Source organism: Cnephaeus nilssonii, assembly GCF_951640355.1.
Source record: "Cnephaeus nilssonii genome assembly, chromosome: 21".
NCBI lineage: Eukaryota > Metazoa > Chordata > Mammalia > Chiroptera > Vespertilionidae > Cnephaeus > Cnephaeus nilssonii.
The window spans coordinates 27,738,884-27,752,778 of record NC_137092.1 but is presented as its reverse complement, the minus strand read 5'-3'; the positions used below and the strand labels follow the sequence as shown (position 1 = coordinate 27,752,778).

At 38.1% G+C, this 13,895-nt stretch overlaps 1 protein-coding gene across 2 annotated transcripts in view; it reads left to right on the top strand.

Moving 5' to 3' along the window:
• The window catches only part of KCNK2 (potassium two pore domain channel subfamily K member 2), a 103,128-nt gene that overhangs the window by 53,268 nt on the left and 35,965 nt on the right, over positions 1-13,895 (top strand). For both annotated transcript variants that reach the window (XM_079761923.1, XM_079761922.1), the window contains exons 4-5: positions 3,293-3,453; positions 5,908-6,094. In XM_079761923.1, coding sequence (XP_079618049.1) covers positions 3,293-3,453; positions 5,908-6,094 — 348 coding nt within the window. The remainder of the gene's footprint in view (positions 1-3,292; positions 3,454-5,907; positions 6,095-13,895) is intronic.

Sequence of the window (13,895 nt, the reverse complement as noted above, 5' to 3'; positions counted from 1 at the left end):
TCTTACGCCCTTTTAACTTGCATGGTATAGGTCAAATGGAGCTACATCAATGTTTCTGACTCTCTATCCTTCTCCCTTCCTCTCTGTAAAAAAATCAACAAAATATATATATTTTTAAAATGTGTGGACTCCTAACATCAGAGCCTATACTATAACTAATTAGTGAAAGTTTGAGGAACAAAATGTTTACATATTCTCAAAGTGTTTCCTCCTTAATGACTTACTAATTGCAAAGGACAAAAATAGTAACTTTTCAATGGGAAAATCTAGTGGACACATTTTTAACCAACTACTCAAGGTCAACATCATCACCTGAGACAAACTATCATGAGCCTTTGATTGTGATGCACTGAGAAAGACCCAGTATCACATATGGGGTATTCCTGCCAAAAATGTATCACTTGAATCCATTTGTGAGGATGTACCAGACACAATTAAATAACAATAACTGGTTTGTATTCTTTAAACAACATCAAAATCATGAAAGACAAAGAAAGGCTTAGGAACTATTCCAGGAGATTTAAAAAAAACTAAAAAGATATTTTAATTAAATGTAATGCATAATCTTGGATTGGATCCTGCAACAGGAAAAACAGTGTTCTAAAGGACTTCAATAGGACAGTGGCAAAATTTGATGATGGTACTGCTCAGTCCAAAATGTCAAACACTGCAAGTAATTGCCTGCTTCGTTTAGCCACTTACACCACGTTGGTTGTAGTTACCCCAGCATGAGCTCATGTTCTGTAGCTTGTATCCGTTACTTTTGTTCTTTCCCTGAGCGTCACAGCAGGTCTGTTTCCTTCCCCAGGTTTTAATCATTCTGATAGTTGAAAGCAGCTGGTCTGCATTCTTCCCTTCTCCATCTTTTCTTCAGCATAAACATCCTCCATCCTTTTGACCATTAGGGTGAGAAGTTGCCTTCCTCTCTGCATGCTGTTTGCCAATGCTCCTTCTAAAGAATGGCACCCACGGTTGACAGAACATTTCAGAATATAGTGGAGAGCGTTGTGTAATCGTGACCCCATTCCATTGGCTCTTAAATAGTTTGCATATAGATAGGGTTAAATGCATGATTGGCTACTTTTTGCTTCTACCAGTACTATTACAATCTACACTAATAAAAGAGATCAATGCAAATTGACCGTACCTCGGCGACACACACCAGCCAATCAGGAGTGAGTATGCAAATTAACCCAACAAAGATGGCGGGTTAATTTGCATACACAGGCATGGAGCAGCCAGGCGGGGCAGGTTGCCTGCTATAAGAGGAAGGCGGGGGGCAGAGGGAGCTACGGGAGCGGTGCTCTGGCTGGAGTGAAGACTGAAGGCTCTGGCCAGAGCGAACACTGAAAGCTCTGGCCAGAGCGAAGATGGAAGGTGGTGGCCAGAGTGAAGGCCTAGGTCCCGGGTGCTGGAGGAAAACCAGTGCTGGCAGTCAGGGTAAGGGAGGCCTATTCTTGCATGAATCTTTGTGCAAAAGGCCTCTAGTAATAATGATAATCATAATGATCACAGTGCCTAACATATGTATATTGAGCACATTCAGTATAATAGACTTTTCTAAGCACTCTTCATGTAATAGCTTACTTAGTATTTACAAATTGATGAAGTAGACAATAACAACAATCATACCCTGTCACCGGATGAGGAAATAATCTGCCCAGGGTCACTTATCTAGTGAGCAATGGATCCATAAATGGCTACAATGAATTGTGAAGCTTTTAAAGGCTGTTCATCCCGATTCCTCTCTCAGTCAGATAATCTTAGACATTTAAGTAAAATGCTTTAAAAAATCCTGATGTTTGCATATCTTACTCTAAATCTGTGGACTTTTTATTAGATGATCAGTATTTACCATCTTAAAAAACATCATTAAATTCACACAGCTAATTCTTTATCTGATACAACATGAATTTACTTTATCAGCTGTTTGATATAAACATGCATTTTACCTCATATACCCAAAACATTGCACTGAGATGAAAGAAAACATATAAAAATAATGGAAAAAGAAGTCCATAGTGTGGTTGAAGGCAGGGAGGTGGATTGAGGGAACCACAACAGGATGGATTTGGGGGGTGATATGAAGCATACTAGTATAGATTCAGATAGATAATGAACTCTTTTTGAACTGGGGAGCCCACGTCCCCCATAGAAACAAAACGGAGGATTCCAGAGAGAAAATTCTTCTGAAGGCACCAAAATTAGAAGCAGAAGGGAGCTCATGGCCAGTAGCCTATAAATTAATCAACGTTTGTGGAATTTTGTAGCTGTCTCCAGTCTTCGCCTCCGGAATAAAGATGTGAATACAAGCATTTCAGAGTTAAGTTTACAGATATTCCCAAAGCAGGCAGCAGGCTTGAGAGCAGTTGGTGGCTGGGAGTTGGCGGCCATCATAAGGAATTAGGAGACCCTTCTCTCTCGGGAGTTATGTGAAGTGCACACCACTAGGAGGGTCCTCCTCTTTCTGGCCAACACAACTCTACTTCAACCAGGGCTCCTTTAAAGAGAATCTTACATACACCACCGGCTCAACCATGATTCTCACTGAGACTGGGAAATCCATAGCAGCCACAAATACTAACCAATCTAGTGTTATACTGTGCTTACAAGTCTGAAAATATGGCCAGGAATTCGCAAACTCTTGAAGAAATTCACCTAAATAAAGGAAGGGAGCACATCGCTCATGGAATTGAGTTAATACATGGTATAAAACAAAGAAATGAATATAATTATTATTTTCATTTCATAAAAACAGGCTAATGACAAAAGGCAAAGTTCTTGAAAATTAAATACATTAAAAGGAAAACCTCAGTAGATGAGTTGACTAGCAATGAATACCAAACTGACCGAGTAGGAAGAAGGGAAAGATGGAAATATTATGGGGAGAAAAATGTATGGTTAACATGACCAAATAGTAGCCCATTAAAGCAATATACTCTTCTCAGTAAATGGCAATGAAAACCGTGTAGCTAACAGGATTATAAGTATAGAGAGACAGAAGTACATTTAATGAAAATATTTGCTTTATTACACGTGTTACCCCCTCAGCTTTCATGCTCTAGTTTAATTGGAATGATGGCTTTAGTTTGTAGATTGTTGAAATGTTTGCTTATGAGTATTTTATATTAAAATATATTAAAAGTTTATGCACTACAAAAGGATTCTTAACTAGTTGAAATCTGTGATTGCTATAATACTTAGGAATTTTTGAATCGACCTTGAAGTCATGTGTTTTAAACTAGCACTCATTTATAAACAACTGAATTCTTTTTTTCTTAAATTTACCTAGGGTTTGGAAACATCTCACCACGCACAGAAGGGGGGAAAATATTCTGTATAATCTATGCCTTACTGGGAATTCCCCTCTTTGGTTTTCTGTTGGCTGGAGTTGGAGATCAACTAGGGACCATATTTGGAAAAGGAATTGCAAAAGTGGAAGATACGTTTATTGTAAGTATGATAGCCTTTTAACTATATGTGGTTATTATTTGTTTAACGTATTAAAATATTATACCTTTTCTATTATCTCAGTGCAGCTATACATTCATTATTAGATTTTCCATAACAATTTATATGTACTCCTATTAGCATGTAACTCACTGTATAGTTATTTTATACTTATCTGAATGAATAAACTAATGCATGAGGAAACTCTTAAAATATGCATTAAAAATTAGAAATCTGACAGCCCTAGTTCAAATTCTAGATATATTGTCTCCTAGCTATATTTTGTAATTTGTTGAATGTGACTAGAACTACTGACAATGAAACATTACTCTGAGAGTTAGAGATAATATAAGTTAAAGTTTAACATAACTAGTAAAGACTGACAATATTTTGTTATTTAAAAATTGTTTTGGTACCCTTGTTCATTGCTGGTGTCACTGTAAATATAAAACCCTTCTGTGAGGGATATAGAACTATATGGCAAACACGATAAAGATGACCATACAACTTAATTCAGTAATGTCATTGATAGAAATCAATCCAAGGGATATAATTCAGTAGAACCAACAGTGATATATATGAAGATGTTCATGGCCATATTACATTCAATAGAAAAAGTAAAATGAAAATGCTTCTGTTACAATTCTAAGTAAAAAATAATAACATCATGAGTACAAACTTCTATTCTTGAAGAAAATTATGGATAAAGAAAATGATTGTGTTAGAGAATGGGATTATAAATGATTTATTACTACTGTCAGCACTATTCCAAATACATTTTATTTATTATTAAATGACGTTTTCATATTTTCGCAAAATTGTCAGTATTTTACATTTAATTCTATGGATGAAATAAGACTCTTGAGTATGGTTTTCCAATTTACATCATAGTTCCAGTTTTTAGCATTATTATGTTTCATATTTAAGTTCAAAGTTCACTCTCAATTTTTTTTTAATTGATTTTAGGAAGAGGAAGGAGAAGGGAGGGAGAGATAGAAATATCAATGATGAGAGAGAATCATTGATCAGCTGCCTCTTGCAAGCCCCCCAGTAGGGATCGAGCCCGCAACCTGGGCATGTGCCCTTGACCAAAATCAAACCTGGGACCCTTGAGTCCACAGGCCAAAGCTCTAGACTCTGAGCCAAACCGGCTAGGGCCACTCTCAAATATTTTTACTCTTAGTATGGAGTATGTGTGGTTATTCCCAAACAGAAGTTTTATTCTTTTTATGGTATTATACTTTCCTTATGTTGATATAAAAAATGTCTTGTATTTATATTAATTGAGAGGTAGTATTAGTGGCTTGAACTTGATAGTACTGCATTGTTCATTTATTCAACAGAGTTTTGAGCACCTACTGGATGCTGGGCAGTTTCTTTTGTGCTGCATCTACATCAGTGCATAAGACAAATTCCGTGCCCTGTTAGGGGATACATTACAGTGGTCATGATTCAGTGTTCAGCACTAAACACTTCTGAGAACTTGACAAATGGGAATTCACTTAGCTCTCAGATGTGTGATAAGGATGGTGGACTAGAGAAACTTTTCTTTCTATTTTCCATTCTTTGGTTTCATTGACCTTTATTTCTCAAAAAATTTCAAGCTCTACAATTCAGTGATTCTTCTAGGGTGGGGCTGTGACCTAGATGGGACACGTTCAGTTAGAGATGAAAAATTCACGGTGATTAATCCAAAAAGAGACCTGGAGATAAACTGTTGTCTGTACAAACTTCATTTAATGTCACACTGTGGAGATTCCTGATAAGAGAAGGAGGTGAAAAAATATGGGTACTCTGATGGCAGCTGTAGCTTAGAGGTGTGGAAGATTTTTCCTTATTTACATATCATCTTTGATATATTTAGTTTTATAGTTTAAGACCATAAGGACAGAGAGATAGTTCATCAGGTCATCTGGGAATCAAATGTGAACTTTAAGTCTCTGAACATACACTTTAATCAATTGAATATTGATTGGAAATGTGATAGGAGTGAGAAGGAATAATTTGATCAGTAGTAAATATTTAATTCATAGTTCAGTGTTTTTTTTTTCCATTTTCATATATTTCTAGATTGTATTTACCCCACAATCAATTGTATGCCTATAGAGTGGAGATATTTTAAGAGTAGTTCAGGTAAATAAAAGGAAGGTGTAAATCTGAAATTTGTATTCTCAGAGCAAATGTGATTTACTTTGGAGAGTAATTTACCTGTTGTAAGCTATGTAAGACTAAAGTGGTATCATTATAAGCATTGAATGTTTTGAGCTAGTTATGTTATACCCAATTTTGACTTTCCTTATAAGTCATAAAAATTAATCATAAAAGGGAATAAAATAAAATTCCACTTGCTAAATTTGTTGATAACAGTGTATATACGTTAGCTTTGTGCGTATGCCAATAATCAATTAATCTCAGTCAATTTCTCTTTCTCTCTCACTCTCTTGCTGTCTTCCCTAGAAGTGGAATGTTAGTCAGACCAAGATTCGCATCATCTCAACAATCATATTTATACTGTTTGGCTGTGTGCTCTTCGTTGCTCTGCCCGCTATCATATTTAAGCACATAGAAGGCTGGAGTGCTCTGGACGCCATTTACTTCGTGGTTATCACTTTAACAACCATTGGATTCGGGGACTATGTTGCAGGTAAATTTTTCTTGGCACCGACACTGCCCTCCTAACCCACGTCCCTTCATTAGACTTTCCACTTGGGTTTGCAGTACAACGCAGTGACTGTATTAGTTTACTAAGGTTGCCATAACCAAGTACCACAATCTGGGTTGCTTTAAACAAAAGGAATCCATTCTCTCTTGGCAGTTCAAAATCAAGGTGCCAGCAGAGGCACGCTCCCTCTAAGACTGTCAGAATCCTTCCTTGCTTCGGTCCAGCCGTCCTTGTTGATTCTTGGCTTAGAGACCCATCACTCCCATCTCTGCTTCCATCATCCCAGGGCTTTCTCCGTGTCTCGCTCACTGTGTCCGAAGGATGCCAGTCATATTGGATTCATGCTAGTCTAGTGTGAGTTCATCACACTAATTACATCTCTAAGGACCTCATTTCCAAATAAGGTTGCATTCCAAAGTACTAGGGGTTAGGACTTCAACATATATTTTTGGAAGACACATTTTAACAGTGACAAAGCCAAAAAAAAGCCATTCCATGACAGTGGAGGTGAGCAGATTGGTGCAGTTGGACATATATTGTTTATTCTATAAAAGAGATTTAATTACTGGTTATTCAGAATTTTATATTCCCACCCTATTTTCCAAACCCAAATATCTGCCTCTTAATTTAAAAAAATTTGAGTTTAACTTAGCTTTGCTCTTTTTACTTAGGCCTTTTCATATCTTAGTTTAAAAAACACCTGCAAGGTTAAGTTCAACAGGGGGTTGGGGCATCCATGGGGAGGGGTGTGGGATGGGAATGGGGGGATGAGGACAAATATGTGACACCTTAATCAATAAAGAAATTTAAAAAAAAATGAAGAAAAAAACACACCTGCAAACTTTAGATGTTCTTAGCTACTTAAAAACTTCTTTTCTCTAAGTTATTTACCATCTTTAATTTTTAGTTCTCAGGAAAATATTTTAGGCCTTTGCTAAAATGTCCACTTTTTTATTCATTTTAAAATTTCTTCTTTTCTATATATGTTATTTCAATTGCTGTTTGCTTATTTATTTATTTGCTGCAAGAAGCTTTATTGTTTCATTTGGTCCAGTGCACATAAGAGGACTTCAGGTGGTTAAAGGAATGGCCAGTAGTTTCGGGGAGAGGCTCGGGCAAAAGGCAGACACCAGGGGATGCAGAGGGGCCCCTCAAAGGCCTCCGGGCTCCACGGGCTCCTAGTGGTGCTGGAGGGGGAGCCTTTCCAAGAGCTTCTGGCCCCGCCCAGCCTGGGGGCCGGCAGCCTGCGGAGGGGAGCCAGGTGTGGCCCATCTTCCTGATGAGTTTCACCTCCTCACCCGGAAGTGGTTCTGCAGGAAGTCAGAGCTGAGCGTCTGCGGGTCCACAAGGGCCTGGGTCAGGTTCCTCCCCAAGGCCAGGGCGGCCTCCCTGGCGCCCTGAGTTCTGCCCGCTCACCTGGGGAGGCCTCAGCGCGTCCTGGGGGAGAGGGCGGCCACCGCGCTGGGTTTGCAGCTTTAAGAGACGCTCAGAGCCCTCGAGCTTCTTCTCCTCCAACTCGGGAAGAAGCGGCCCACGGCCTGGAGAGCCCCATCCTCAATGGAAGTAGAAGCCCAGAGAGAGGTAGGTGTGGGCGCCCGCAGAGGCAGGGGGCCGGGTGGTTGATGGCAGCCTCCACCTCAGGGGGGTAATTCTGAGGAATTGGGCAGCTCCTGGTTGTCCACGATAAGGGGTTAAGGTAGAAGAAGCGGTGTGTTGGCTGGTCCCGGAGGTGGTGCTGAAGGCGGTGACTGGATCAGAGATGGAGGGTGGCCCACAGCCCTGGGTCTGTTCTGTGCAAGCGCCGGGGAAGCCAGAGGCAGAGCCGGGACCGCCTGCTGTTTGCTTCATTGCTGTAGCTCTTAGGACTTACCTTTCTGTCGCTTCCACTCCCCTTTTTCCCGTTATATTATTCAATGATTATTGTTCTAACTCCAGTTTTAAGTAAATTATAATGGTGGTAAAAGTAATATAATAGTGATCATGGGTCATTTTGACCAGCTACTGAAAATCCAAACCATTCTGTTTTAAAAAATCAGTTGGAAGTATTAGGAAAACATGCTGAACGTTATAGTAGGAATGTGCCGTTAAATTTTCCAGAGTAAACGCACCAGCCTAATTTAGTTTTAGGAGAGGTTTATACTTTCTGGCTATTTACTATTCTTTCTTGTTTTATTGTGTTGTGTTCTTTTTGTTTTTTTGTGTTTTTTTTTAGTCTTAATCATTTTTATTTTACTTAATAAATACAAGAGAATGGTTGTGAAACCACTGGCAATGTGGTAAACTTTAAAGCATTTATTCAACTTCACTCATTATATTTCTTGGAATGAGAATATATATATTTTTTCACTAATAAATGCTTAATGCTTTACAATTACCCTATTTGTAAAAACTTGAAAATCGTTCCGATTAAATGAAAAAAAAAAGTGCACAAAAATTCTTTTACTCTTACAATTTAAAATATATTCAAAATAACATTTTTACAGCAGTCAAAACCTTTAAAAATTCAGAACTGTAGTCTCTTAAGTTTAACCAAGTGGCCACATTCTAATTTCATTATTAACACCTGGAAAAAATACCGTGGCTCCTAAACAAGGGAGACTAGCAGTTGGTATAGATTTCCCTTCTGGGCACTCCTAGTTTTGTCCTTGATTATTATTTTTATTTCATCTGTTCAAACACAGACAGTTGCTCCAACTTTAAAGAACGTTTAAATGGACGTTGGGCATTTAATATCGGTGATGATTGCTAAGACTTAAGACCTCCAACAATGAGAATCAGAAGATGTTCTTTCTTGACCCAAACTTCTCACTTAAATATTTTCCGAAAGAGAACATGTTGTGTTTATAGAACATGTTGTATTCTATAAAATCTCACAGAAGGCTGAGAGTTCGTATGTTTTTTATTGATTGGTTAATTGCAGTTTAACCTGGCAAAGCCTTCCTTCTTGGGGAACGTAAATCTTTGAAGATGAAGATGTTTTCATGAGTGACATTTTGCTTTGGTCAAAAATACTGTGTGCACATCTGTGGGCTGGATGGAGGCCCTGAGACAGGAGGACCCCCCCCCCCCCCCCCCCGTGCTGGAGATCTTGTAGTTTTCTAACCAGCTTAATGTGGAGAGAAGAATCTCAGACATTTGTACCTCCATATATGCACTTCTGTCCTAAAACACCCATTTTTCTACCTCTCATCAAAGTTATATTCTTGGCTTAAGCAGAAGTGGAAAGTGTATGAATACAGGAGAAAGTGAGACACACTGATGATAACAAAGCTTACACTTGTGGCATGTTAATCTTTATAAACATAATTAACAAGGGCTCATAACTAGAATATATATCTAATAGGTGATATATCTTCTACTTTCAGGCAAACAACATTGTATTGTTTGTATTATTTTATATGTTTGTTTTTATAGTAATGCACCGTTTTATTTTTCAGCTTTATTGAGATACAGTTGATAAATAAAATTGTAAGATACTTAAAGTATACATCATGGCATTTCATAGACATTGTAAAAGGATTCCCGCCTCCTAGTTAATTAATACATCCATCTCCTCACATGTGTTCCTTATTTTTGGGGGGTGAGAACAATTAAGTTCTACACTCTTCGCAAATTTCAATGCTATAATTCAGTGTATGTGTTACTTTCAACCATCGGCAGACTCTGTCAATCCAGTATAGGGACCACAAGGTCTGAGACTCTAAAGAAACAAAAATTATAAATAAAAGAAATGTGGGTGGAACCTAAAATAATGTTGTATATTTGCAACCAGAGTACCAGAAAAAAAAAAAGGACAAATATTTTTACTTTATGGTTTTGTAAAAGATGAAAAACAATTTTATTTTAATTTACTTTAAGAGATTAACACCCTGAACCTGGCTAGCGCATGTGGGTTTGTTAGTATTCAGTCTCAGCTGCCTGCGGAGTGAAGTGTGTGTATCCTGGGCGACCCTGAAGGTTAGAGCCGTGGCGCAGTATTGTGGGGGAACGGGAGCAAAATGGTATTTGCAATGGCATTGAGTTTAGTCTAGTAAACATGTTGGTTATTACTGAGATTTCCTTTTGTTGTAACCCTCTTTAAATTCATTATTTTAATTTTACAGAGGAAATAATGAAAAATGGTGGAAATACACTTTACTAATCACTAGCAAATGCTGAGAAAGGTCAATTAGAGAAGAAGCAGATTGACACCAGTTTTGGATGTTTCTCTGCCTCCTTAATTGATGTATGCTGTGGCTGTTTTGGTCTTTGTGAGACTATGGAGCCCTGCTCCTAGTATTGGAGTCTTGACAGCCTCGGTCCTTTTGCCCAGGGAGCGTTTTTTGGAATGAGAAGGAGACTGTGGATGAGGGGGCAGGTGTGTGGCAAAGGCTGGGTAGGAAATGTGTGCCCTTTGCCAAAGTCTTTGGAAAAACAAAAATTATGAGTTTTTTAAAAGGACCTTGGGAAAGAATTGCCTCATATAGCTCGACGTAAAAATAGTCTTTGCTTCTGGGTGCTTTGAGACTATAAAGTACAGTTAGCCGTGGAGTTAAGGCAAGTCCCCCACCTGTGGAATATTGGTTGTTTACTTTTTTAGAACCTTCTCTCTTGCTATTAGATGTCACTGCAGGTAGTGTTTCCACTCCACTGTGGTATTTTTGCTGGGAAAAACAAGAGGCACTGCTGTAACTTAAAACTTCTCATCTTTCTATTGGGTTTTCAACCTCCAAAGAAAACCAAGTTGGCCCTCTCATGATGCACCCTCATTGGCTGGTGCTCTTCTCAAGCCTGCAAGTCCTTTGACAGGGGTTAGGGATCAATTACATTGTTGTATTGAACTTCTTGAAAGACAAATTCAGACTGCGGTGTAATAAAAAGAAAAGTAAATTTTGGAGAGTGATGTATAAATGTTTAGGATACAGGTTGTAACCTTGGTGTAACTCTTAGGAACATCCCAAGAGCAACAAGTGAGCATGTGGTGTTTTAGACCGGAACTCTGAAGCAGAGTGCTCATCCCCAGGGAATGAGCAAGGAAGTCCGTGCAATAAGACTTTCTACCATGGGAAGAAAACAGGACACCTCCTGGTTCTAGGTATTCTTAGGCCTCATTCCTTACATGTCATACAATGCATGATATGAATTAGTGCATGATAGATTTCTAATTCATAAGTAAATACATTTAAACTTGCATGCTCAAAACCTTTTCATTGCGGTGATAATGAATCAAAAGCATTTAGAGACCACTCATCAAGACAGAACCACACAGCATTCAGGTTTCTCTGTGTATGTGACTGAATAGAGGAAGTCAACACTTAGTAATTTTTCTGCAAGAGGAGCTCTCCCAGGAAATTTTTAAAAAATATATTTTTATTTATTGATTTTCAGAAAGGGAGGAAGGGAGGGGGGAGAGAGAGAGAGACAGAGAGACAGACATTGATGTGCAAGTGAAACATAAACTGGCTGCCTCCTGCATGCCCCCTACCAGAGATCAAGCCTGCAACCTGGGCATGTGCCCTGACTGGGAATCGAACCTGCAACCTTTCGGTGATGGGTGACGCCCAACCAACTGAGCCACACTGGCGAGGGTGCTCCCAGTGAATTTTAATTTTATATTTATGCAAGGGGTGTGTTTTAGTGGCTGGTTGACTACCTTAGTGATTGGTGTCTGCTTCTTTCTGATGGCCCAGTGTTCTAGAGCTCAATGTTCTAGGGCCGTGGTCGGCAAACTGCGGCTCGCGAGCCACATGCGGCTCTTTGGCCCCTTGAGTGTGGCTCTTCCACAAAATACCACAGCCTGGGCGAGTCTATTTTGAAGAAGTGGCGTTAGAAGAAGTTTAAGTTTAAAAAATTTGGCTCTCAAAAGAAATTTCAATCGTTGTACTGTTGATATTTGGCTCTGTTGACTGAGTTTGCCGACCACTGTTCTAGGGCTAAAAAGGACCTTTATTTTACATATGAATAAACATAGTTGGTGGTTCTTCAAAATTGGAGAAAAGTCAAATTAATTACCTAACTTAACACAATTTAAAATATTTTTCAAAGCTAGTGACTTCTTTAATATATACTGTTAGGGTTAGAGTGGATCATGCAAGACAAGAATGTATTTCCATGAATTGTTTAGAAGCTGCCCTAAGAAGCCCTTCCTTAAAATACTCCTTTTAGTAAACCAGGTGTGTTCATAAGAGATAATATGACTGAGTGAAAGCCAGATGCAAATTTATAGTTTCACAAAGCAGTGAGCTCATATTACCTACTTTATTAATAAAAAATGAAAGTTTTCGCTAAAAATTAAGAAATCTTCATGGTTAATATTTTGAAAATGCATTTCCCATTGGAACTTTTATTTAGCTATTCAAATATACCCTTTTTGGAATTTTGAGCCATGAAATTTAGTATATTTAGTTGAATAATGACATTTTCTTCATCTCTCATGTAGTTATTGAAAGCTCACTTTGTGTTTTGTACCTTATGTTCCTCTGTACAGAAAATATAACTTGGGGCTTTCCCAGGTCAGATTCTTCTTCTGGTGCATTTTTATTATGTTTTACAAATTTTCACAGCTGTATTGTCATTTGGCATCACATTTTTTTGACTTAGAAAAATATATGTGTTTATTTCATATTAAGAATTAACTTTTCTTAGAATTGTGTTTTCAAAGCCATTATTGGAAAAGTAGGTTTTAGTAACCACACCATTGCTTTCCCTTATAAACCGAAAACATGACTCATTGAGTGGAGTGCTCAGAGCTTGCTTAATTAATGAAAGGGGATTTTTATCATGAAAACATATAAATCTCTATTGAAAAACCATGGAAAGATTTTTTTTATTTTGTTTAAAACAGTTTGTTCTAATAGCAACCCTGCAGAAAACAGTTCCTGATGATGCCTAAAAGCTTTGCAACTATGTCAGAGGCCAGTTATTAAAACTGCTATTATGGAGCTGGTCTCTGAATAAAAGTTTGCCAGGAATTCAGTGGATAACAAGGAAAGTAGCTGATGAGGAAGAGTTCTGATAAAGAACAGTCAGTACTACCATCACCACCGCAATGGCTCCGAAAAACTGCTTTGATTGGAAAGAGATGGTATATGTGACTCCCAGATGTATCATATCATTCATTCATTCATTCAGCAATGTAGTGAGCACATGTTGTATATTCCATACTGTGCTTAGCACTTAGTGATAATGATTGCCTATTCCTATGGATAGAATGTGTGAGATCCAGGAAGAGCTACCAATCCTGGTAATTATTTTGTTTGATAGTGTAGGAAATTCTACAAGGAGTCAGGTCCACCCTGATTCAGCTAACTCATGAGAGAATTGATAGCTATCTACATGAGAGAACTCATGAGAGAATTAATTAAATGGGATTTGACCCAAATGGCTCAGAAGTCCTAGGGACTGGATACAAGAAGTTATGTAACTTCCAGGATTCAGAATGGATATATAGTAGCATTGTGGAAACATATGGACCAAAAAAAAAAAAAAAAAAAAAAGAGAGAGAGAGCGAGAGAAGGAAATCATTCAATGATTAATAGTTATGGCTTAGGGAGGTTGGCAGTAAATTGTACTAAATTTGATTAAAAAAATCCAAATTGCTCTATCTTGAGTCTTAACAGTAATTTCTAGGGATAATAATTGTGTACACCTTATAAATTTCCATCCTCATAAAGGATGAGTGAGACAGTGTGTGGATCTTTCTTTCTTTATGGTTGTGAGACGTTCTAATGTCAGTTTTCCTAATTTTAGACCAAGTGTCGAACAGGAAATGGACAACGTCTTGAATGCTGAAATTGAAATTTCC